Source organism: Balaenoptera musculus, chromosome 16 (assembly GCF_009873245.2).
Source record: "Balaenoptera musculus isolate JJ_BM4_2016_0621 chromosome 16, mBalMus1.pri.v3, whole genome shotgun sequence".
NCBI lineage: Eukaryota > Metazoa > Chordata > Mammalia > Artiodactyla > Balaenopteridae > Balaenoptera > Balaenoptera musculus.
In genome coordinates this window covers 53,428,450-53,454,757 of record NC_045800.1, presented here as the reverse complement: position 1 = coordinate 53,454,757, position 26,308 = coordinate 53,428,450, and the positions used below count along the sequence as shown (strand labels likewise).

Below are 26,308 nucleotides of genomic sequence, written 5' to 3'. Positions count from 1 at the left end.
AGACTCTCTGACTCCAGAGTATGGTCTCTTTCACCCTACTCTATCACCTTTCCAACATTATTTTAGTTTGATTAAGGACCGATTTTCTAGTTAAAAAGGTGGAGGAAGAAGATGTCTTTTTTCTCCTGCTAGGCAGTAATATGTAGTGGTTAAAAGCATGGGTTCTAGAGCCAGATTGTCTGAGACAACTTATTTTTTATTTGAACTTGAACATATAGTTTAGTTTTTTTATGCCTCAATTTCTTCAAGTGCAAATAAGGTTAATAATGGCCCCAGAACTGCAGAGAAGGCTAAAGAACTTTGCACCTGCAAAGAGCTTTGTATTGTAAGCGATCAATAAATGTTCCCATTATACTTGCCATTGCTACTGTTGTTGTCAGTGACATCTTTCCACAGAGGCCACAGCTACACAGAACAGGAACAACACTCAAGCACATTTTCATGCCACCTCCTGCCCTCCTAAGTCCCAGTCATGGAGAAACAAGAAGATTCCCTAGCCAAAAGTTATTTCTTGTCACTCACATAGTGTTCAGGCACACCCAATGGCTGGGAAAAGTGGGTGCTGTTATTTGCAACCTATATATGATTAGGAAAATGAAATCATTCCTTGCTTGGTCAGAGCAGTAAGAATGTATCTATCTGCCATTCGACAGTGCAGAACCAGCAGCTTGAACTGCGGATATGTCCTATTGCCATAGGCTTTCCTAGAGAGAGGACAGCCATGTGCCCCCTTTGGGGGCCAGTCCAGCTTAGCAAAAATATTGAGTGTGGCAGGCCAAGCAGGGGCAGGCAGCTGAAGATTTTCAGGAGATTCAAGCAGTCAGGCAGATCATTCAGGTAGAAGTTTAAAAAACTTTCTAGCTAAAAACCATTCATCCACTTATATACCAAGCATGCTATTGGCTCCAAACTACCACATTATGATTAACTTGCACCAACCAGTTTTATAACTGAGGTCTGCAGGCTCCGACTACCTTAGGGAACGTTCTGGTGACCGAAGAAATAGAAGCTTGTTAAAAGTGATAGTTGCTTGTGTGCCCACGAAGTATCACACCCCTGAAATTGTTCTCTCCTTTCCTTTATATATTTTAGGGTGAGCCATCTTGTCTGGGATACAGTTTGTTACGCCCAGTAGTTATTTCCTTACAGGAAGTTGTTCCCATTTCAATCTCTGTGCCTTAAGCTCTTTTAGTTAAAACAAACAAACCACTAGACAAACAAAACAAAAACCCTGGAGACATTGATAAATGCAATGGGGAAAAATAAGGAAAAAAAATTAAAATTAACAGGGATTTTGACCTGGAGGCCTGGCCTTTCTCAGAGTCTGGAATAATGTTAAAGTGTGGCTCTACTCATCAGAAAATATTTCTCCTCTAAGACTTGTGAAGAATTCTAGGTGGATCCCCCTTTGGATTGGACATCCATTTAACATGACTCAACTGCCCTCTTTGTCTCTCTTTGGTCCTTATTTTATTTTATTTTATTTTATTTTTGTCTTTCCTGTTTTGCTCCCTTTCCTAACTGACCTCTCCTTCTGGTCTCCAGTTTAGTTTTCTGGAAAAGACTTTTGTTGGCCCAGCTCATCAGCATCAGCTGAACTTTTGTGCCTAAACCAATCACAGGACCCCGCCATCTGCATCTGCTCAGGGCCCCCCACTGAGGCTCTTGCCTTAAAAGCTGAATCCCCAAGCTCTAGTCATAGAAGGCACATTGGCCTTTGTTAGCCAGTGCTGAGGGAGGTGGCTTCCATTGGCTGATAGACTCCATGTTTACCCAGCACAGTAAAAGAACTAAAATTATTCTTTGAAAATTTAAGGGGCTGTTTTAGAATTTTTTAACAAATATTTTAAAATATTAATTTGAGACATTATTTAAATTTTTATTGTACCTCTTGTGACAGAGTACTTTTTTTTCATTGAATTTCTTTTTATTTACTCCAGGGATTAGGAAAATGTTCCTGTAAAGGGCCAAATAGTTAATATTCAGGCTTTGCATACTTTGCTGCAGCTACTCAACTCTGCCTTGCAGTACAAGAGCAGCTATGGACAATACATAAACAAATGATGGCTCGGACAAAACATTATTTACAAAAATGGACCATCCAGCTGGATTTGACTGTGGATTGTCCTTTGCTGATCCCTGATCTTTGCCAGCACAAGTGCACTTATGTTGTACTCACATCCCCTCACACCCTACACTCATTTTGCTTTTCTGTATTTCCTTGTTGCTGTATTACAGAGCTCACTCATCCTGAGATGGCTTATTTCCACAGTATTGCATGGGAGGTCCTCTGTTGTGAGGCTACTCAGGGTCTCTTAAGTGGAGACAAAACATGAATTGCCCTAAAAGAGAACGGATGCCTCAGAATCATCAACAAATGCATTTGGGGGAAATTTCTAGTATTGTTAAATGGAATGTTTTCTCCTAGAAATTATGAGAATGGTACTTCTGTCACACAAAGCATGCATGTCTGCTTAGGCACAGGTATTTTGTTGAAAATCAAAATGATAATACTCTCCTGCCAACCCTATATGATGCTCCAGTGATAATGTGGGGGTGGGAGAGTAGCAGGAAATATATGTTCTACTCTTCACAACTGTCTTAACTCTGTTGTTCTCTCCTGAAATGAAGTTGTTTTTGTTTTTTTTTTGTTTTTGAGCCACTCTATCCAAAACCTGGCTGTCATTTCTAAGTCCTGGGGGATGCTACCACCATTTTATCTTTCAAAAAGCAAATTTTAAAACAACCCCCAGGGGACTTCCCTGGTGGCGCAGTAGTTAACAATCTGCCTGCCAACGCAGGGGATGGGGTTCGAGCCCTGGTCCGGGAAGATCCCACATGCCTTGGAGCAACTAAGCCTGTGCGCCACAACTACTGAGCCGTGCTCTAGAGCCCGTGAGCCACAACTACTGAGCCCACGTGCCACAACTACTGAAGCCCGTGCGCCTAGAGCCCGTGCTCCGCAGCAAGAGAAGCCACTGCAACGAGAAGCCCATGCACTGCAATGAAGAGCAGCCCCCGCTCGTCACACCTAGAGAAAGCCCGTGTGCAGCAACGAAGACCCAACGCAGCCAAAAATAAAATAAATTAATTAAAAAAAAACAAAAAAACAAAAAACAATCCCCAGCTATGAGATTTCTTTTCCCAGATGGTAGAGATATATGGTATGGGCTTGTTTACAGGATGAATTTTATTCCAACTGTGAGCTACTTATTCTTCCAACAATTGTTCTTTACAAGTTTGTCTTTCTTCCTTGGTTACTATATGCTTTCTATCTGTCATAAGTGATCAATGTGGTATTTGACTCCAACAGAATGAACCTTTGCTGTGTATAAGACAACAGGAAGATTTTGGCATATTTCAGCTCATGTGGACCTCCTGCTTGAGCTGTCTCAGCCCGTAGAGGCAACAAGACATCCAGAATTTCTGCACATCTCTTCCTTGGGGTCATGAGCTTCCCTGTAGTTTTAGATTTTTCACAGTTGCTGATTTCATCCAGGAATATCACTGTGTGAACTTTTTTCTGAGGGTAATAGCATGTGTGCGTGGCAGGGGATCCTGAGGGAAAGTGGAAAGAAGAGAGTGTCCTTATATTCCTCCAGCACTATTGTTAGAGCCTGCATGCCTGGTTTTTTTCTTTCACAATTTCCCCTTTTGTAGCAATTTCCTTACAATGTTTCAGATAATATTTGTTACATAGGAATAGGTTATGTCATGACACACCTACCATGATTAGCAATGTCAGTAAAGTTTAAGAAGTGATGTTTAATGAACAGAAAATTATAAGTAGAATCATCCCTCTACAAGTAAAATTCAGGAGTACTGAGAATTCCAGGGTAATCTCAGTCTAAACACACATGAGTATGTGTTTGGATGTGAACAAACCCAGTGATAGGGTGGATGATCTGCCTTATCTGGATCCCTCCAAGGAACTCGATTGTGTTTGTTGTCTACAGGTTCAAGCACACAGGGTCCTGGTTTCTCAGACATCCTTGCAGTCTATTTACATGTGCCAGTTCAGAGTCCAAGCTGAGCACATTCACATTATGTTGTTTTTCCATATTTTCTGGAACAACACAGAACAAAACAGGAACAAAACGAGAACAAAACAGTCAGTAAAACTCCCAGGAACTTGCCGATTAAAGTGAAGATAAATAACTCACCAAGGGACTGTAACACAATGTGATAACTGACATAATGGAGATTACCCCATTGGGTTCTCCAGAAACACATAAAATGGAAACCTCACCATGGGAGCTGTGGGAGCACGAGATAAGGGAAAACTTACTCCCCATGGAAATCTTCAAGCTAAATCATATGCTTCTACCTTGGTGGAGGAGATGAGAGAGGCAAGGAGGACATCCCAGGCAGAAGTACAAAATGTACAGTTACCTGGAGGTGAGGGGGAGGATGGAGAACTCACATGCCCTCTACCAACTGCTTTGTCCTCTCTTCTCCTGAAATGACAATCCCACCCAATTTTAATTCAGTCTAAAATTTTTAACGTCATGCCTGATCTATTTTGAATTATATCCCACACCTGTTCCATCAGCAGGGATAGGAAACTTAGTGGTTTTCATGCACATATTCATCCATCCTTTATTTCATAAAACAAACTTATTTTTGAGATGCTTACCATTTAGTGACTTCAAGACTTTAATTAAATAAATGTTAATGAAGCAGATAATGAAGCAAGACATGCTTGAACTTTGGAGCCAGACACAGTTGGGTTGGTTTCTTGATTCTACCTTTCACCTTCTAATTGTATAACTTTGGGAAAGTCCCTTGAGATCTCCGGACCTTTGAACATGGGCAGAAAGAAGCTAATTACGTGTTGCTCAGAGTGCCTGCCACAGGGTCATTCAATATTAACAAGTAGCAGTTCCTGTCTCCTCACTTTCCATCCCAGCTTCCATTTCTCTTTTGAAACTTTTAAAAAAATTAATTAATTAATTTATTTATTTTGGGCTGTATTGGGTCTTCGTTGCTGCACATGGGCTTTCTCTAGTTGTGGTAAGCAGGGGCTACTCTTCCTTGCAGTGCACGGGCTTCTCATTGTCGTGGCTTCTCTTGTTGTGGAGCACAGGCTATAGGTGCATGGGATTCAGTAGTTGTGGCACACAGGCTCAGTAATTGTAGCTCACGGGCTCTAGAGTGCGGCTCAGTAGTTGTGGCGCACGGGCTTAGTTGCCTCACGGCATGTGGGATCTTCCCGGACCAGGGCTCAAACTCATGTCCCCTGCATTAGCAGGCAGATTCTTAACCACTGCACCACCAGGGAAGTCCTGAAACGTCTTTTATCGCATTTTTAAATGTACATTGCCTCTTCTGTTTGACTTTGAGCTCCTGTGAGCCTAGACTACATGTTTCGTGTTTGTTTGTTTTTTTAATAAAATGCTTTTTTGGTTTATGTTTCTATTTTTGCTTAGTTTTAGTTTGCAGGGGAGTCCCATTCAGTCAGCCTTTGGGTATAGGAGGAAGAATGCACGGTTTCCCTTTTGGCTTCCTCAAGCGTGGAGAAAGGGGAGATGCAGGAAAAAGCAAAGGATGCAGGACTATCTGAAGTGGGGCATGAGTTTGGGACCCAGGTCTGTTACTTTTAAGTTATTATATTAACCTCTTTGAGCCTCAGTTTCCTCATCTCTAAAATGAAGTTAAAGGTTCTTCGTTTTTATCCTGCCTACAGGATCATAGCTGGACATTTGTCTCAATCAGTTTACAGTCTTAGCTCCCACTCTGTCCATGGGCAGGACCACAGGGATGTTCCCCAACCCCCTGCAGTAGCATTCCAGGTTCCATTTCCTCCTCTTCATTCCTTCACCTGCCCCCCGGCCCCCATCGTTTTCATTCTGTGGCCAGTACCTTGTTTTCCCCTCTGTAGTGACTATTTGGAATTGATGATTTAGTAGGACAGCCTGCTTGCTTTGTAATTCTGACTTCACCTCTGCACACCCTATTTCATAGTCCCTTTGCCTTCAATGGAGAATTGTCCTGGGGGCAGTCTTGCCCCATTTCTACCCCCACCCTCATGTGCTTCCCCTATTATCCCTGAGGCAGAGGGACCGCCTTTTCTGGAAGGGAGTGCATATGTTATTCAATTCCACTTAATGAGGTAAGCAATGAAATATGTTTAAGAGAATATGAATAGGGCCGTAAGTGTAGTTGTGATAGCCTCCTGAAAACTATTTCAGATACTTCTTTGTGCCATGACAATTACTTGAGTTGTTTTCTATCCTGTGTACAAATTGAACTCATAAATGTCTCTAGCAACAACAACAATGAAAACTGGGTAAACTCTAATTGGATGAAGATATCACCTGTTTGTTTTTTTTTTGTAAATTTAAGCAGGACATGTCAACAATTGTCCTGCTGCTACGATGTTCTGCTCAAAGTTATTGGGCTCTTCAACTGAATGGACTCTGATTTGGACATTGGTATCTTTTAGAATATGTGGACCTGGTAGCTGGATTTGCCACTGCCCCGAACTAGAGGGAGGGGTGTGTGTGTGTGTGTGTGTGTGAGAGAGTGAGTGAGGGCTGCATTGCCACCCTCTGGCAATGCAGCCCTCTGTCTGTGAACAGAGTCAAACTCAGTAGGATCAGATGATGCAGAAAACACTGGCTGCTTCTGTCCAGCGAGCTCAAGGTAGAGGGTCTGACACTACCTGAGACCCCTGCTCTGCAAGTGAGCAAATCATATCCTCTAAGTGGGAAAAGCGCAACTCTCACAGTTCTCAGGGGAAAGAAGGTCACTGAGCCAGAAATATTGTGATACTTGGTGAAAAGGGTGATGCAGAAGGAAGAACAACGGACATTAAATGATTGTTTCTTGAAAGCTGAGCAGGGTGAGAACCTTCATGACACTGTTATCCAGGGAGCAGTCAAAGCACTTCTACCCAGTGCTTGGGACTCACACGCTGTATAGACAGTGTGAATAAAGCTATGCCCATTTTTGTATCTTGCCCTTTGGGAGGAAGCATCTACCATGTCGTGCACACACTAGGTTTCTTACATTGTTTCAAGTGATTGTCAGAAGTAGAAAGAAGTGTGGTGTCCCTCCCTTGCACAGTCACTCAGGCAACTGTTCCTAATGTCTTCTCTGGAGTCTTCATTGTCACTTACTCAGTCTCATACACAGGCAGAATATTCTGTTCCATCAGTCCATGTGTCTTATTTTTATGCCAATACCATAATGTTTTGATTACTATAGCTTTGTGGTACAGTTCGAAATCAGAAAGTGTGATGCTTCCTGCTCCATTCTCCTTTCTAAGGACTGCTTTGGCTATGCAAGGTCTTTTGTGGTTCCATATGAATTTTAGGATTGTTTTTCTATTTCTGTTAAAAAAAATGCCATTGGAATTTTTATAGGGATTGCATTGAATCTGTAGATTGCCTTGGGTAGTATGGACTACTCAACTTGAAAACATCACTCTGCTCATAGTTTATAAACGTTTACCACAATGTTTCATATTTATTTTTATATGCCCATCTCACCAGCTAGATATAGGATTTGTAGAATTCTACCTTATTTATCTTTATAGCCAAAGTATAATTCTAGAGCAGTGTCTGATATGGGATGCAGGAGAGACTCCAATAGACACAGACAGTAACTTCTGCTAATAAATTTTAATCCTGTTCAGAGATGAAGCCCTTATGAGTTATTCCAATGGGTAGCGGTTACTCCGTTAGATTGATCTAAGCAGCTATTTTTTGCTTTAGAAAAGCAAACGTTCAGCCTTTTTTGAAGTATTTACAATTCCTTAGCATGTCACACAATCCTTTTAAAACATTCGTTTGAATAGCCTATGTTCCAAAACATAGTGTATCAATAGAAAATTTGAGAAACAGTAAGGCCAACAGAGCATGAAACAACTGCCATTGAGAAGATAGTTTATTATTCACATTCCCAAGCAGGGGGACCACAGCCTGCTCTCAGGGACCCATGAGGGAATACCCAGCTGTGTCAGGAGGCCCAGGAGAAGGAGAAACTGTGGGCAAAAGCCTTTGTTGTGGCCTCCACAGGAAACAGTGGGTGAGGCAGGGTAAGTAGGCTTAGAATTCGCTAGTTTGAATAATTTCAGCAGACTCTGGGGCATGGGGACTGTCCTTAGTTGTCTAGTACCTGAGCCTGGAATGACTGGGACAGATGGACAGTAGCCCAAAGTGTGAGAGCCTGATAAGGTGGTGGTTGGGAGCGTGCTCTCTGAATTGGTTGGTTTGTATTTGAAAAGTACACTCATAAGCTAGTGGCTTACTACCTCTAGGAATCAGCTAATCCTGGTAGGGGCCGTCCCTTCAGGGTCAGCAAGGCCCAGCGGTCAAAGCAACAGAAATAGAAAATAAAAGACATGGTTATTACAGTCCATAACGCCAAAAGATATTTATTTTTCTCTAAACACGAATGGGCACGTGGGCAAGAAAGCAGGCTCTGCAGCTCTCTGGATACAACTGCTGTTACAAGACAAGAACGATTGCTATGATATGGCTAGGACAGAGTAAACTTGAATTCTCTACATATTTTTCTTGAAGATTATATACATAAACACCACAGAGACTTGAGAATTTTCCAGATACCTTAAAATCTATTTGATTCAGCTATAGCCGGATGCTTGAATCACTTTCCTTATGGGTTATGTGTGGTTTATCTTGCTTCTGGATATATCTTCCAGAGATTCTTTGCAAGTATCCTCTGTTGCTTCTGCCTCTGTCGAACCATTACTGTACTTACCTTTTGGAACTAACCCTGTCATCTTCTTGGATCCTGTAGCTTACTCCATGCTGAAATAAACTTGTCACCAAGCTCCTGTTGGTATCACTGCTGGATGACAATTTGTTTCTTTTAACTTAACTGGGAAGGAAGGACATGGATAGCTACAGCATAAGATTATTGCATATCCATAATTACCCCCTACTGCCCTTTGTTTAGGTAAAAGAGATGAAACTCAAAAGTCACGTTTTGTAATGACAGAAGGATCACTTGACGCAAGTCTTTCTGACATCAGCGCTTGTGAACTTTTTATTTTATTTTATTATTGAAGTATAGTTAATTTGCAATGTTGTGTTAGTTTCAAGTATACAGCAAAGTGATTCAGTTTTATATAAATATATATTCTGTTTCAGATTCTTTTCCATTATAGGTTATTACAAGATATTGAGTATAGTTCCCTGTGCTATACAATAGATCCTTGTTGTTTACCTATTTTATATATAGTAGTAGGTATATGTTAATCCCAGACTCTTAATTTCTTTCCCCCCCAACCCCTGCTACCCCTTTGGTAACCATAAGTTTGTTTTCTATGTGTGTGAGTCTGTTTTTGTTTTCATAAATAAGTTCATTTGTGTCATATTTCAGATTCCACATATAAGTGATATAAGGTATTTGTCTTTCTCTGACTCACTTCACTTAGTATGATAATCTCTAGGTCCATCCATGTTGCTGCAAATGGCATTATTTCGTTCTTTTTTATGGCCAAGTAGTATTCCATTGTATATATGTACCACATCTTCTTTATCCATTCATCTGTTGCTGGACATTTTACTAACATTTTTAATAGAGATTCCACGTTGAAGTGATACTGTTTTCAATATGCTGGGTAAATAAAATTTATAACTAAAGTTAATTTTTCCTTTATTGTTTTTGTTTGTTTGTTTGTGTTTTGCTTCTTTTACTGTGTCTTGGCTGCCTTAAGTAGATTTGAACAAATACAAATCTAGAGTCACAGTGCTGGAAATTCAGATCTTCGGCTCTGGGGTGGGGCCCAGATGTAGGTGTGTTTGAAAAACTTTGCAGTTATTTCAGAGCTATGGCCAGGGTAGAGAACCACTGCCTAGAGTGCAGAGGCCTCTGCTTTGCTGTCTGGTACCCAACCTGACTCAGGACAGCCCTTGATGGGATACTTACAACATGGGCCTGAGAAGTGCAAATAGGTACAGGGCTATCACCCTAAGTAGCTGTGTAAATAGCTGACTTTGCAGATGATGCTTATAGATCATGCCAGGTCACCCCTAATATTTAAGGCAATAGGAGTTAAGATTCCTTTAAGTTACATCTCACCTGGCTGAGGGAGGTGGAGATCCATTAAACCAGACTGGGAAGGGTTGGGTGTTACTTTGGGCCTGAGTGTTCTGTGAAGCAAGGTTTAAATGGATTTAGTGGATTCGATTTCTCACTCTATCAGAACAAGTCAAACAGTAAAAGAACTATAAACCACTAGGTCAGATTCTCCCCATTGTCAAGAAAATAGCATGTTATCATTCCAAGTCACATGTCTTGCTCTTAGAATGTAAATTTGCCAATGAACAGTGAATCCTAAGTGATAAAAACTGGGGTTAAGAATATGGATTGGGGGACAATTATTACAGGTTCAGGAAAAATAGAGTTCTCACACCCTTTAACCCTGAAGCCAGAAGTCAAAGACTGGTTTTATGATAGCATTGTAAACTCACCAATAGATTTATTTTGATTGAATTTGCTTTTTACTTATAATTTATTTGTGGGAGAAATAGCACTTGGAAAGCCAGTGCATGTTAAGCATACCAATGAGAAGACCCAGGGCTTTTCATTTTTTTTTCCTAATGTGTTTTATAGCATTCACTTATCTATAGTCGGCCAGAGCTATACTGTTTGAGAAAGGAGGGAGAGAGATAAGGGATTATTATGGGAAGGTTTATATTTGGTGGGGACTGTGCGGGAAGAAAAGGAAATTACAGGTTGAGAATAAATGTGTTTATGAATTTAAACTGTTATTTCCCCTTAAATATCAATTTTTATGTATAATGTACATCTCAAAGCACTTTGTATGGAAATAGGATAAAATATAATTTTGAAAGTTAACATTTTATTATGAAGTAATTATTTTACTTTTTCAAAGTATTTTAAATGATGCCCTTCCACAGTGAATGGGGAAGAGCAACAGAATGAATCCCTGGGGTAAAAGGACCCCCTTCCAAGAAAATGTTGCCTCTTTTTATTACCTCCCCAGGCAGACGGCCCAACCAGTAAAGTGTCATTAGACATCCAACTCAGAAGCTGTTGAGTTCAACGAAGGCCTACTGAATACCCTCCCTTGTACAGAGCAAGCACAAGCCAGGTGCAAGGGTCCAGTAATGAAGATGCTCTTGCCTTTGAGGGCTCTCAGACTGGGCTGTGGGGAAACAGATACGTGCATCTTTGGCACAAGACAATGCAGTTATGGAAAGATGCAAAAGGAATGCAAACGGGCCCTTGAGAAGAGTTTTCAGATTGGATAGTACTTACATTGTATAGTATTTATTCTCATAGTATTTATGGATCATTGGCTATATTAGTTTGTTAGGACTGCCCATAACAAAGTACCACAAATTGGTAGTTAAACAACAGAAATGTATTGTGTCAGTATTGTGTCATAGTTCTGGAAGCTAGAAGTACAAGATCAAGGTGTTGCCAGGGTTCGTTCCTTCTGCGGGCTGTGAGGGAGAATCTGTTCCTGCCTCTCTCCTGGCTTCTGGTGGTTTCCTGGAAATCTTTAGCCTTCCTTGACTTGTGGATACATCACCCCAAACTCTGCTTCCATCTTCACACGGCGTTCTCCCTGTGAGTGTTTCTCTGTGTCCAAATTTCTGTTTTTGATGAGGACACAGTAATATTGGATTAGGGTCCATCCTAATGACCTCAACTTGATCATCTGCAAAACGCTATATCCAAAGAAGTTCATATTTACAGTTGTTGGGGTTAGAACTTCAAAATCTTTGTGCAGGGGGGGACACAGATCAACCCATAATGGTGAGAGTTCTGCAAGTAGGGAAGAGGAAGGGGCTTCCAGGTAGAAATAACACCACGCTAAAGATATGGAGCATTTCAGTACCTCCTGATCATCTCAGCTCCTCTGCACTCACATGGTTGGGCTGGACCCCTATCCCCTCTGCCAAGCAGCATTCTCGGCCATCCTTGCCGTGAGTCTAGGCCGTCGCTTGTTCAATCTTCCTGATAGTCTCATCACATACTCTCTCACTACGCCTCCCTGCCAGTGTGTGTTTAATCTCATTGATCTCAAGGTGAGGACCCATTTCATTTGCCTTCAGGACGTCTTTCACCTTAATGAAATACTTCTTTTTCTTTAATAGTGCAGTCATCAGGCCATTTGGCGCTTGTTCATTTTTGTCTTCAAGTTGAAAAGTGCAAATCCCAGTTTCTAACATTCTAAATATTCTCTTTCCTTTCATTCTCTTTCCTGATCACTGTTCATTTGCAGCTCCTTGTAAGCTCCTAGTATTTTAATCTATCTCCAACATTTGTTGGCTTTTAAGAACAGAATTGGGAGGAGGCTCTCTTGTTCCAAGAATAATTAAAACTGAAATAAATCCACTTACACTTAATCCAGTTAAAATTATGACAAAAATTCATAAGCTTACAATCAGGGAGAGACTGACCTACCCAGATTATGAGGTTGACTTGATGAATAGAAATAAATGCTAGAAGTAGGCAGGGAGGAAAACAAGAATGAAGACTAATTTCATAAATGGTGGGATCATTAGTGAACTTGCTGTCTTATAATGACTTTTGCTCCTCTGTGTAGACTTTTATCTGCAGGGCTTCCGATAATGAATTCTTGGATAAGAAGGAGCCCTGGTGATATTGTTAGGTTGACTTTCATAATGAACTATCAGAGTAATCATGCTGGCACTGACACCTACTGGTGGCATCACAAAGGGTCATATTTGCATATGTTGACTCTGAGGTGGTCTAGGCAGAAAAGTTTTGCTCCTGTATATGACTTACAGGCTTACAGGTATGTGTGTGTGTGTCTGTGTTTAAGCTTCACGTTACTTGGATGCCAACACATTTCAGGAAATCATGCTTGAATTTTATCTCTTACAGACTTAATTAAAACTGATGGTACAAAGGAAAGATTCCCAAGAGGCAGTGGAATCCCAGGGCTCCATACTTGGAGGGGATGTGGAGCTGCCTTTTAGAACATTTCCCATTCCTTCACATGTACAGGGATGTGGTCACCCACACTTCTATCCTTAACATAGAGCTAACCAGAGGGAAATGGTATATAAAAGCTGCAGCTATGATTTTCTGTGGACATAATTTTTTTTAAATGTAGTAGAGTTTAACAAGTATTCCCAGAGAGACTTTTAGCAGTCTAAAGAGAGTTACAGCTTCCAAGAGCATTTTCCTCAGGCAGCTTTGCATATAGGGCCTAAACTGTAAGCTGTCTGGTTTAGCAAACAGTGCTGTACCCACAGGTTTTCCAAGGATTCTGGGTCTCTGGGGATCAGGAGCACACTTTTCTTCTGAGAGTCTGTATGGGGGAGAATGTAAAAGACAGAGCCCCTCCTCAAGGAGGATCACTTGCATTTCATCTGCTAAAACATCTGGATAGGAAATTCAAAACTACTAGTTGAAAAATTCAGTTAACAAGAGGCAAAGTACAAGGAATGATCAGTAAATAAAACGACAGTAAAATAAATTCCTTCAGTATAGGTCTCAGGGCACAGGCAGAGAGGCCCTGAGGCAGCAAGCCACTGACTGCATGTGGGTAAGGTGAGTTTTGCATAAGAGAAGTAGAGTATTTTAAAGACCAGTTGTTTTGTTTTGGTTTTTTGCTTCAACACTGGCTTCAGGAGAAAAAGGGAAAAGGAAGGAAACTGGCATTTTGTGTATCCATTACATGCCACTAGATGGACACTTTATTTGTGCTCTCCTATTGAATCTGTAAACAAATATGTGAAGTATGTAGTATTTTCCCCATTACTAATAAAGACAATGGATGAAAGAAGATAAGAACAGTTGTATTTGGTGTTTAAACCGAGGGGTAACACTGGCCAACCACGCTGCTCCCTGAGGGAGGTGGGTTCAGGGGAAGAGGCGGGTTAGCAGAGGGCAGCACTGGTGTTTTTCAGAGTCTTGGGCCAGGCTGCCTGCCGAAAGGATTTTTTTCCACTGGCCCAATGTCAGTTTCTGAAAATTCACCATAATGTTATTACCTTCTCTTTTTCCACCTTTATAATATGAAATATGATCATATAAAAAGAGAGGAGTGAGTCCTGTGCACCACAGAAGAGAAAAAGGAACAGAGTTGGGAGACAATGCAAACACACTTTACCAATTCCTGTCGAGCCAAAGATTGGTTTTGCCCTCAGAAATGACTTTATAATCTGGGTTTCTACAAAATGGAATGCAAAAATATTGATGTTCCGTAGAATAATAACAACAGTTACCATATATTAGATAGAACCAAATTAAACAGCCAACCTCCAGCCATTTATTGCCCCTATGGCAATTTTATATTGGTTCAGACTAATACTTAATGATTACTCCAAGTTAGGCACTGCAATACTCTGTACATTCTAACTCACTCAATCCTCACAACTTCTGTACAGTGAAGTTCATGGTTGCCTCATTACAAGTAAGGCATTCTCTGCTTTCAGGAGTTAGGCTGGAATTCTAGATCCTAAACCCAGGCTAAGTGGTAGAAGACAGGGTAGGTTTGGAGAAAGTGCGTTTGCCTTGCAGTACGTGGGATACACATGACAGAGGACCCAGGGAGCCGTGGGGGCTGCCTTCATGGTTCCCTTAACTTGCTCATGCAGGTTCTCCAGCAACCTCTATATCACTAAATTAAAGGACTTTGTTTTATTTGGCCTCTTAGAAGCATTCAGTAGCCTATTTTTCTAGAAAAAAAACCTGTATCTTTTCTTCCATGGCACTATCAGGTTTTATTATTGTTGTTTGTTTTATTTTCCTTTATTTTTTCTTGCCTGGTTGGCTGCTCTTTTTTTTTTTTTTTTTTTTTTAATCTCCTCCGCAGGATCCTTGTCTACCCTTCCAAGAAATTTTGGAGTCTCTCAAAGCTCTATCTTAGAATAGAATGCCTAAGGTTCTCTTATTACTCTATATTTTTTCCTGGGGCTGTCTTATCAACACACTTGGTTTCAGTACATGCATAACCCCAAATATTTTTATCCGGAACCCTGTCTCCTCCTCTTAACCCAGATCTATACGTGTAAATGTCTACTTTACACTGCCACTTGGCTATCTTATAGGCTTTTAAAACTCACCAACTCCAAAGCTGAATTTGCTCTTTCCTTTCAAGTCTGATCCCCCTCCAATAAGCTCCATCTTAGTTAACAGCATCATCGTCTAGTCCCTTAAGTATTTTCAGCCTAACTACTGAGCTTCCCTAGTGGCTCAGTGATTAAGAATATGCCTGCCAATGCAGGGGACACAGGTTCGAGCCCTGGTCTGGGAAGATCCCACATGTCGCGGAGCAACTAAACCCGTGCACTACAACTACTGAGTATGCGCTGTAGAGCCCGCGAGCCACAATTACTGAAGCTTGTGCTCCTAGAGCCCGTGCTCCGTAACAAGAGAAGCCACCACAATGAGAAGGCCACGCACCACAACAAAGAGTAGTCCCCACTCACAGCAACTAAAGAAAGCCCATGCACAGCAATGAAGACCCAATGCAGCCAAAAATAAATAAATAAATAAATTTATTTTAAAAAACCTAACTGCTTTTCACTTCTGTTTACTGCCCACCATGGTTGTTACTATTATCATAGAAACATCCATCATGTCTACGCTGATATAATGGCCTTCTAACAGGACTCAGCACTTACTTTATCCCTTCTAATCTTTTCTGTAAATTGCAGGAAAAATAAATGTAAATATTATCACATCACACTCCTCTTCTTTCAAATTTTCAGTACCTTCTTGCTATTGTAAAGACATGTTCATTGTATACCATGTTCCTGTTGTTTCCATGTTGCTCCGCTAAGCTGGGAGAGTATAGAAAATAACTTGTGCAAAGGCCCTGGGGTAGGGTAAATAACTTCCAGATTCCTGAACATGCCATTTTATCTCCTACCACAGGGCCTTTGCACAAGCTGTCTTCTCTTCATGGATCACTTTGCCCATCCCCATTCTTCTTGCCTAGTTGGATCCTATTTTATACTTACAATCTCTGGTCTCTGTGAATAGGTCAATTTTGCATATTATATTATTTTGTAGGATTATATACCTCCTTGTTATAACATTTATTACAGTCAGCATTTCATATCATTGCCTTTATTTAGACAGAAAATTCAGATTTATAAAGGTAAAGTAGTATACCTTTGGTTACTCATATTAAAGGTGGCTAAAATTAAAGTCAGATCCAAAATTACCAGACTCCCAACCCCTTGCTTCCTGCTCCTCGTTGTGCTGGTTCTTGTGTAGCACTCTGAATCAAAGGCATTGAGAGTACCATCATTGTAACTACACCTGCGTCTATAAATCCACTTGCAGTCTTTGGAGTTTTGATTTCACTCTTGATTTTGAACTCAGAAATGATTTTATGCATTTCCCCAGGCTATATTTGACTAGCTTTAAAACCTAACATAAACACCCAATAGATGTTATGCGGAGATCATTGTTTAATGGATACAGTCTTATTTCTTTTGTATTAATAGGTATTATTATCCACCATTTTCGTAGTTCTTTTTATTGGCAGAAGCAGGGTGGAGTAGATTGTTATATGTAAATCATGCTTATTCCATTAGAGTCATCAACTCCCAGCAATTAAGTGAAATGGAATTCTTTATAAGTTGGTACATCTACTTACTTGTTTCCAAATTCAGTTGGAAGATTTAATGAGCTTACAAATGTGGATGGAAAGGATGACATTCTTTAAGAGGACAATATGCCCAAATGAGGTCTCAATGACACATTTTTTTATCTCTTTAATTTGAGCCTTTCAAAATTTAAAATGTCAACCAAGGCTTGCCAGGGCCACACGATTGCCCCTCTTCATTTACTCAGAAATGTGGATAAGGTGGTATTTCTCTTAGGTTTACTTTCTGTTTTTTGATACTCCAGTCTGAATAAAGACATTGAAAATGGAAATAAAGCCTAAGAGGGGAGAGAAGAGAGGATAGTTCTTCTAATACATTGTTTCCCAATAAACTGCTGCAGGAAAAAACTTTAAAATGTACAGTCGTATCTGAAGAGAGGATATAGTGCATGATCTCAGGAAAGAAGGAAAGGAGAGAGAGAGGGAAGGAGGGACGGAGGGAGGGAGAATGAAAAGAAGGGAAGGGAAGGAAAACGGGAGGGGGAGAGAGGAAGAATGAAAGAAAGAAAGGACGGGAGGGAGGGAGGGAGGAAGGAAGGAAGGGAGAGAGAGAGAGAAAGGAAGGAAGAAAAGAAAGGGAAAGACTATAGTCTCTGTGCCGTATAAAGAGAAATGAAGACAAGAGGAGGATAATTAACAGAAAGAAAGTTCTGAGATCTATGGATAAAAAGGTCTTGATGAGATGGAAGAACTGTTTCAGTAGACATATTTCAGAAAACGAGCTAGAAGTGTAAATGTCAGTGTCTGAAAAGTGAAATGCTTGTTTTTGGATTCTTGTCATTTTTTGCAGTATAAGATGCTCTAAGATATGACCTTGGTAGTAGAGGTTGAGGTTACTGTGCCAGATCATTGGTATTGAGGAATGAGTAAATATTCACATGTATATTGAAGTTCTCTTTCATTAATGATGCCAATCATAGTAATGGGTGGATGAATGGGAGACTGACAGCCAGGGACCAAATCAGAAAATGCAGTGTCATCAGTATCGCATAAATTGGAAGTCATCACTGGCATAGGAAAGTCCTGATAGCAGATTATTTTGGGCCCCACCATAATTTTTAAAATGTATGTTCCCAGTATGTTCTCAAGTCATGAAATGTCTTTTGATAATAAGATTCATAATGGTGATATCTGTGTATGAGTTCTCATTTAGCCATGCACATACAAAAAAAATAAAAGCAGCTGTCCTATAGACCATTGCAAAGAAACTGAATCATAATAACATCCTCATGTTTTCCTATTCACGACAGGAACAAAAAAACCTTGCTTTGAAAGGCTCCTACCAGTTCAAAAGTACGAGGACGGAGATTGTCTCTGCTGTGCCGTGCTAACAACCGCTCTAATTCTCTTTTTCAAATTCACAGAGAGTGAAGAAGTTTATCAGAGGCAGGTGCTGTCAATTTCGTGTATCATCTTTGGAATTGTCATCGTGGGCATGTTCTGTGCAGCATTCTACTTCAAAAGCAAGTAAGACCATTTCTCTCAGTGTTAAAAGGTTACTTCTCAGAGGAAGTACTTTGTCTTTCTTTAAAGTACTGAGCTCAGTACTCAGTCTGAGCTCCAGGCAGAGGGATTTTGTGCAAACTGTGTCCATCAGACTTCCATAAGTAACTCTCAATCTTTTGTAGCCTGTGGTGAATGTGTACAGTGTGTGCATGCATGTATGTGTGTGTGGTTTATCTTTGATGCACATAGCGATCATTCCTCTCTGTGATCATGAACACTCTGTGTTCTTTGCACTTTTGATTGCCTGCCAGAAAAAAAGGCTCAACATTTGCCTGTCACTAAGGGGTTAACTCTTCTGAAAAGAGAGGTCACTGCTATAGACCTAAACATTATCTACTAGTATCTAGCCTTTCATGGAAAAAAACCCAAACAATTTCCTTTTATAGTGTTTTGACCTGATACCCATCAAGGTTTTAGCCAAATGTGAAGTATGAATACTGTAAAATCTACTTTGCTTCACCATTTAGTATGCACGTCTAGAATATGCCCTACACTTACCTTGCCAAGAAACCAAACCTTCTGCCAAAAGCACTGCTTTTTGGGGGCTAATAAGGTAGAATTAAAAATATACATATATATGTATATAAGTATGTATGTGTATATACATATATATTTACTCCACATAACTTTGGTAGAGGTATTTTATTTATGTAAATGACATAAGCTGCACTTAAAATAAGAAATGCAGATAAAAATATTAAATTCCTTGGTTTCTTGGAACATATGCAGGCCTTGAGAAGTTGACACAGATTCTGTTCCTACAGCTTATCGGAAATCCAAGCCAACATGTAATTGCTTTTCATTGGACCTGTATTTTTCTACCCATTTGCTCTTCTAAAAATGGACCAATTTCCAAATACAGTCTATGATACCTGTCTTCATGTTGTATATGTTGATCTTTAAAAAGAACAGCGATTAATGATTTTAAAAAATAATGGAAACTCGGGTATGAATCCAGAATTAGTGACTATTTTTTAATACACTATTTCAGAATAGGTTTAGATTTTCAGAATTACCATGAAAATAGTACAGATAGATCCAATGTACTAGACTATACACTGCCCAGAGAGAGTCAGGACTCACCCAAAAGCTTGCATTCTCTTGCTTATGTATGTTTTCCTTCCCATAATCCTTCGGATCCTACTACTCTGGTCCTTTCTCCATTCTCTTGTCACCTGTGGTATGTCATGACCTCACCCGATGGAATATTACAGTACATTGTTAGCTGATGAAAGTTTGAACGTAGGTAACATGAAGAGGTAGAAGTGAGGAGCACCTTCTTGAATTTAGGGGATTTTCTGACTGAGTTAATTGAACCCCAACAAGGGGTTTGAAGGGCACACTGAAAGAAATTCTTTTCTCCTCACTCCCAATAAGCCCATATGTTCCTATAAGTAGTTAATCAAACTCTTAATTGAGCCTTTCAAATCTGACTGATACGGCTCACATGGCAACTATAAACTCTTCTAAGTTTTCTTACTTTTAACTCATATGGGCTAAGAAGTGTAAAGCTGGGAGTCCTTAGTAGACTTTGGAAATGCAAGACATGATTCAACTCTAAAAATGGAATCAGAATAGGAGAAGAGATGTTCCAGGAGAAGAATGATTTGTTCCAGGGACAAATAACTATCACAACCGGGAAAGCACAGGAGGAAAAAGGAGAACTGGTGCTACCAGTAGAAAGCAGATGTGCTCATAACTTGCCCTGACTATAGGTTATCACCCTCTGAAGTAAGAGATTTTAGATCACAAAGCAAGGCCCTTAAGGACAGGCAATGGATGTTCTGATATGATGCTATGATTCTCTTCAGCTGTGGAGGTCTTCGTCCCCCAGCTGCTACACAGTTATAAGAGTTACCTGACCCGAGATAGCCAGCATCCAATGACAGGTCAATGTGAAGCTTTGAAGGCCTAGACCTTTGCCCCAACATGGGGTGCAAGGCCATGCCAGTTTCAGAGCTCCCCGTGGGATTTGCGGAGATCTTCACTGAGACTGTATCACATTCCAACTTCTCCCTCTGTCCAGTCCTGCTTCCTTCCCTTCATTTCCACAGATGTTGATCCAAAGAGCCCTCCCTAATAAAAATCCTGCACGCTATCTCCATCTCAGTGTCTGCTTCCCCAGGAAGCCACCCTGCAACATTACAAAAAACGTCTCCCAATGGACTGGTGATGCCTGATATTCCACCACTTTACACCTCATTTCTTTCTGATGAATTGAGCCGGAGCAACTTAAAACTCACTGAACTAGAGAATCACACCGACACTGTTAAGCTAGTAGGTTCCAGTGTGAAATGCCCGTATCTTGTCTTCCCCAGAGCAACTGCTCTCATGAGAGAGCTAATGGTATTGCAGGCAGACGCTTCTCACTTCCTTTGTTCCCATTTGCTGAGGGGAGGAGGAAAGAGCAAAAAATGTGTGTGCTTGGGAAATCAGAGGGATGCTGGGGAAGGAGGCAGGTTCAGAAAAGAAAGCCCATTTATTCTGGAATATTAGTGAGTCAGTACGGGAGCAAGAAGAGAGTAAAGGAAAGCAAATTATAAAAAGGATTTAGGAAATGCAGTCAGAAATTTTTATGAGGAAAATTCCTTTAGAATTTTACATTTCCCAGACACCGAATTATGGAATTACTGAAAAGATCATTAGTATTTCTACTATTTAATTCTTAGGAAATTAATTGGGTCCTGACTCTGTGCCAAGCCCCCTTTTACTACTTCATGATGATTCACTCAGTAGAACTTCCTCATGTCCAGTTTGCTTTGTCAGTGAATCCCTGATAGGATTTTGTGGCTATCATGTGCTTCTTAAAATACTGATATGATAGATTTGTTTCTAACAATAGGCTACAGATTAGCTGTTAGGAAGTAGATAGATTATTACAAGTGCATTAAAGCAACCGAGATAAAAGCCCCCCAAATAATTGAAAAGATAAAAGAAATATTTAAACAGAGCTACATCACACCGGTATTGTAAATTCAAAGGAGATAATGATGCTCCAAGCCTCCAAATCCTGTAGCAAATACTGTGAATTGCTTGTGAGAGAGGCAATTAACAAGATCTCTTCTTTTATCTTGGAGCCAGTGTTCTAATTCCTCGCAGCATCTGCCCATACAACTAAGCATGTGTTCTCACATTTAGTTTCCACAATATTTATGGAAGAGAGCTTTTCCAAACTCCATTGACAGATGAGGAAGCTGAGGCTCAGAGAAGTTTTGGAAATCAATCATTTTGATTTGGAGAATCAAAGCAAAGCTGGTGGGTGGCAGAGCCGGAGTTCAAATCTCAGTCACTGTGATACTCGAGCCCATGGTGTATAGAGTGCTGTCTCTACCTGGAAAAGCTCACTGCAAGAGATAGTGCACAGCCTCCACCAAAGGCTCTCTCCTAGGCATGGACCTTGGAGAAGAGGCAAAAAAGTCTAGGGGGGATGATTCTGCAAAGTTTGTTTGCTTGTTTGTTTGTTCGTTTTATAGGTACTGAGTCTTCTGCTGATAGATAATTGCTGTAGAGCTCTTGGGAGAGAGCAGCTAATAAGGCAGTAATTTGTCACATCCTTCTGATATAGCCACTGAATGGTCAGAACAACAGTCACTCCACATCTGCAGAAATATTTTACTTGGAGTCCAAAACCTGAGAATAATCTCAGCCTTCCCATCAAGAAGCTGCATGACCATGGGCAAGTGGTTTGACAGTCGTGAGCGGTGGCTCAAAGTGCAAAGTACACAGCCAGACTCGCTGGGTTCAAATCCAGCTCTACCACTTACTAGCTATGTGACTTTGGGCAAATTATTTAACTTCTCTGTGCCTCGATTTTCTCATCTGTTAAATGAGTATAGGATTAATGCCTCATCACACAGAATTATCGTGAAGAATAAGTGAGTTGAGACATGTAAAACACTTAAAATGATGCTTGGCACATAGTAGGTGCTCTTTAAGAGTTAACAATTTTTATTATCTACAAAAGTTCTAATAAAAATCTACATTCAGGGCTGATGGTAAAAATAAATGAACTGTTTCTAAACTGTAAAAAAGAAAATATACCCCTGTTATGGTATATGTGCAAGCTATGCAGTCAAGCCACACTTATTTGGATTGGACAAATATAAATGTAACTTTGCAAGTATGTTATATGTGGTTGCTAGGTCCAAGCTTCAAAATTTTCCACTTGTCACCTCTTCAGAGCATTCCTAATTCTTTTCAGTTGAGCACTCAGGGATAGGGACCTCTTGCATCCAATAGGGACAGGACAAGGAATTACATTTCTGTCTGCCTTTGGAGTGCCACTGGGTGTGAATCCTGGATGATAACAGATAATGCCAGTATTTCTTGGTGGGGTTGAAGATGAAGGGAGGATTCTCTTTGTTAAGTGAGTTTATCTAGCTTTAGCAAATGACAGATATAGATGTTGGGAATGAATGAACCTCAAAAAATATGAATAGAATAAATTTATGTAACTATTTATACATGGATTTATTTAAACCTGCAGGAAACAAGCTAAACAAATTCAAGAGCAACTGAAAGAGCCACATAACGGTAAAAACTACAGTCTCAAAGCATCCAGCACAATGGCAAAGTCGGAGAACTTGGTGAAGAATCATGTCCAGCTGCAAAACGTAAGTTACATGTCTATACATCTCTTCCCACAGCCCATCTCAGTGCGTCCAGTCCAGAGGGGATGGGGAGCCTGTGATCAGACTTGCATATGTTTTTCAGTAGTAGATTTTTCCTTCAATCATGTTGCATTTTCATGTGCGCACACAAGTACTGGATAAAAGAAAGAAAAATTAAATCTCAGCTCTTGATTACAATCGGTAATATAATTAATCTCTGGAAGCAAAAAGAGCTTCAGTTGTTTGTTCCATAATCTCTTACTGAATCCTTACTTGTCAGAAATTGGGCTGGGCACTAGGGGTACAATGTTCCCTACTGTAGGAAATTGATAGAGTAAAAAAATAGACACCCAGAGGAGGCTTGTAGGATGAGATGGTTGATATTGCAGCAGAGACTGGAGAAGAGACCAAAGGGAGGTAGTGGGGGCAGAAGTGGAGGCAGCCAAAAATCCAGGCTTGAACAGGATTTTGAAGAATATGAAAGGTTCATCAGAGAGTCAAAGAGCAAAGGACACAAGATGAGAACAAAGAGAAAGAATAAACCCATGGAATCCTAAGAATACATGCTGTGTTCAGGCAACTCTGAGTTAAGGGGTGTGAGAGAAATCAAAGGTCAGAAACATGGGAGGGAAGAGTTGTGGTCCCAGAGTTGGGACTTCCTAACACCAGGCCTTAAACAGATACCAGAACTTGAAGTTAAATAAATGCAAGCTCTTTGAATCCTACATTCTTTCTAAAGTGGTTTTAAAAATTTCTGAGATATATTACAAAACACTAAATTAAAGACAAGCAAATGTTCCTGAACAGGTTCTGCTGCTTGCAGCTCAAAATAAAGCCAATACTCCAGAGACAAGTGTAACTCCCAAGATTTTGCTCCGTGAAAGTTTTTAAGAGAGAACCGAATCATTGGCGGGGAAGGTGGGGTGGGGGGTGGAATCAGTGTCTTCGTAATCTTCCACTGTGTGCAGACTTTCTTCTGATTGGTTTGTGGTGAGGTAACAGGGTGGTAGTCCAGGAATCTGGTGTTCAGCCTTAAGTTGCCATCCTCTATCTAGGTAGGGGCCTTAGTTCCTGCAGAAGAACTCAAAGATATCGTTATGAATATTTCATGAGAAGGAACCAGGCCCCTGCCCCATGCAGCACTATTGTTTCTTGACTGTTCCTCTTTGTTTCTGCATTCCCTCCCTTCCCTGATTAGTAACTATTTGAATCTGCTCTTTGGAACTAAGGGAGGGTCAAGGAAGCTGAATGAAGCCTATTTCCTACAAACAAGAAATGAGGACACAGAAAGGATTTGTATCCAGCAGGGCCCCACAGGGTCCTGCTCCATTTCACAAATGCCATCTAAGACATACTGGAAGATTCCTATCAGGGTAGCAATTCTTTGTCCCCCACCAGACTGCACTTCCAGATTCTGAGACACAAAACAAAAGCACAAAGGCCATGATATAAACCTAGTATTTGAGTATAATACGCAGTCACCCAGGACACATTGACACCCCTCCAAATGCTTGAATCACTGGGAATTTAAACATCATTTGTGATTTTAGGAAATCATTACCCCAAAAGTCGCCATTATGCTATGTGTGACAGATGTACTTAGATGTTTAATGCGGAATTCATAAATCAGAATTGCTTCCCAGCAAAGTTTTGTTAAACTTGTAATCATGGCTGTGTGTAGGGATTGTTCTTTTCAGAAACAGGGTGAATGCTTTTGCTAATGATTTCTAATGAGTATTATCCCATCACTGTAAAAACAAATGCAGTGATAGAGGGCTTCTTTGCAACTGAACCTGTCAAAGATAGAGCCAGAGTCTAGTTAAAGTAGTAAGGACAGACTTTTGATCAGTAATATACTGTTGCATTTCGGAAGAGAATCTAGTTTGAACTGAACCCAACTTCCATTCTTACAGAGGTGACTGGGAGTTTTAAAAGGAGAAAGAGGGAGTAGGGAGGGGACAGTGGGGGCTTGACAGAGTCAGGCAGGTGAAAAATTACAAAGAGTTGGTCATAGAAATGCGATTAGGCCAGCTTTGTCTGTTAGCTGGCCATTATTGAACTTAGGATCCTGTTGTTGCAGGAAAAATGGGGTGCAAGAGGATGGTCATGCCCCAGGTCTCGGGTGAGTCCCTGGGACAGGCCGCCAAGTGAGGGTCCTTGGCTTTGTGTTGGAAAGAATTCAAGAGCTAGCCACAGTAAAGTGAAAGCAGGTTTATTTAGAGATACACACACTCATAGACAAAGTGTGGGCCAGCTCAGAAGGCAAAAGGTGGCCCCGAAATATGGGGTGGTTTGTTTTTATGGGCTAATGAGTGGGAGGATTATTCCAACAATTTTGGGAAGGGGCAGATATTTCCAGGAATTGGGCCACTGCCCACTTTTTGGCCTTTTATGGTTGGTCTCCGAAGTGTCATGGCACCTCTAGGTGTGTCATTTAGATGCTAGTGCATTACAGTGAGCATATAATGAGGCTCAATGTCTAGTGGAAGTCGAATCTTCCACGTCTTGGACCTAGTTGGTTCTAACTAGTTTATGTTGTGTCCTGTTCTTAATAGTTGTGTCATTCTTTTGAAGGCTGTGCCTTGCCCCCTTCCTTCCTATGTCACTGTCCTTCTACAGAGACTGGGAGACTGAGTCCCTATCCTTCCTAATGATTACATTTCAAATAAATTGTCTTTCAGGTCCATGAAAAAGACTTTCCCCAGTTGTAGGAGATACATACACATCTCAAAGGGACAAAGGAAGGTTAACAATCCTAAACCCTTTTTAGTAAATGCTCTGAGAAAGAGAGGTCTGAGGACTATCCTCAGGCATTGGCTAAAATGAATAGCAAATTCTTTTGGAGGCCTTGAGCAGCCTTTGTTGGTTTGTTTGTTTTTGGTGGTTTTGGGCAAGCATTTTAAGGGGGGGCTAGGGATATAGCATTGTGAGCTGTTAGAACTATGTTAGAGTTTACTCAGGTCTTTCAGTGTGAGGGTAAGTGGAAAAAATATTTAGGCAGAGGATCTGCAGTTTTTAAAGGCCAAAGTTGAGGCCTAATCGAAAAAAGACCTTAGAGGAGCCTGTCTAAACTTTGCTGAAGAAGAGTCTGTCGGTCCCTATGCATTTTATAGGGTTGCAGCCAGAACACACACACAGTTTTGTATTCTTTCTCACCGAACATATGATCAATAGCATTTTCTCTATGCTTTATGATCTCCACACATTCATTTGGGAGACAGCATAATGGCCCACAGAATGGTCACCTCACAATTTACTTCTCCTTCCCCTCCCAGTAGACACTCATGTTCTTTTCTATTGTTTAATTATTAAAATTAAACTCTTCACTTATGTGTTTCCCCCACCCCTCATTTAATTGGAATTATTAGGATTAGGACAACAAGAAAGAAATTATCAACTGTAGGGTTGCAACACTTGAAAGACCTTTGGGTCCTATAGTTTTCTTTTCTTTTTCTCTCCCTCTTCCCTCCTCTTCAGCCCACCCCTCCCCAACATTTTGTATGTTGGCACAGGGCAGCAGAGGTTCAACTGGATCATTCCCCCAGAGCCCAAGATAGGAAAGTGTCTTTTTATATTCATTCTATTTTTGGATAAA

At 40.6% G+C, this 26,308-nt stretch overlaps 1 protein-coding gene across 10 annotated transcripts in view; it reads left to right on the top strand.

Annotated features, from left to right (window-relative positions):
• NRG3 (neuregulin 3) overlaps positions 1-26,308 on the top strand; it is a 1,112,157-nt gene that overhangs the window by 1,047,881 nt on the left and 37,968 nt on the right. For all 10 annotated transcript variants that reach the window (XR_005016924.1, XM_036829745.1, XM_036829744.1 and 7 more), the window contains exons 5-6: positions 17,962-18,064; positions 22,590-22,716. Coding sequence is in view for 9 of the 10 variants with exons in the window: in XM_036829745.1 (XP_036685640.1) it covers positions 17,962-18,064; positions 22,590-22,716 (230 nt within the window). In the remaining variant the exon portion in view is untranslated. The remainder of the gene's footprint in view (positions 1-17,961; positions 18,065-22,589; positions 22,717-26,308) is intronic.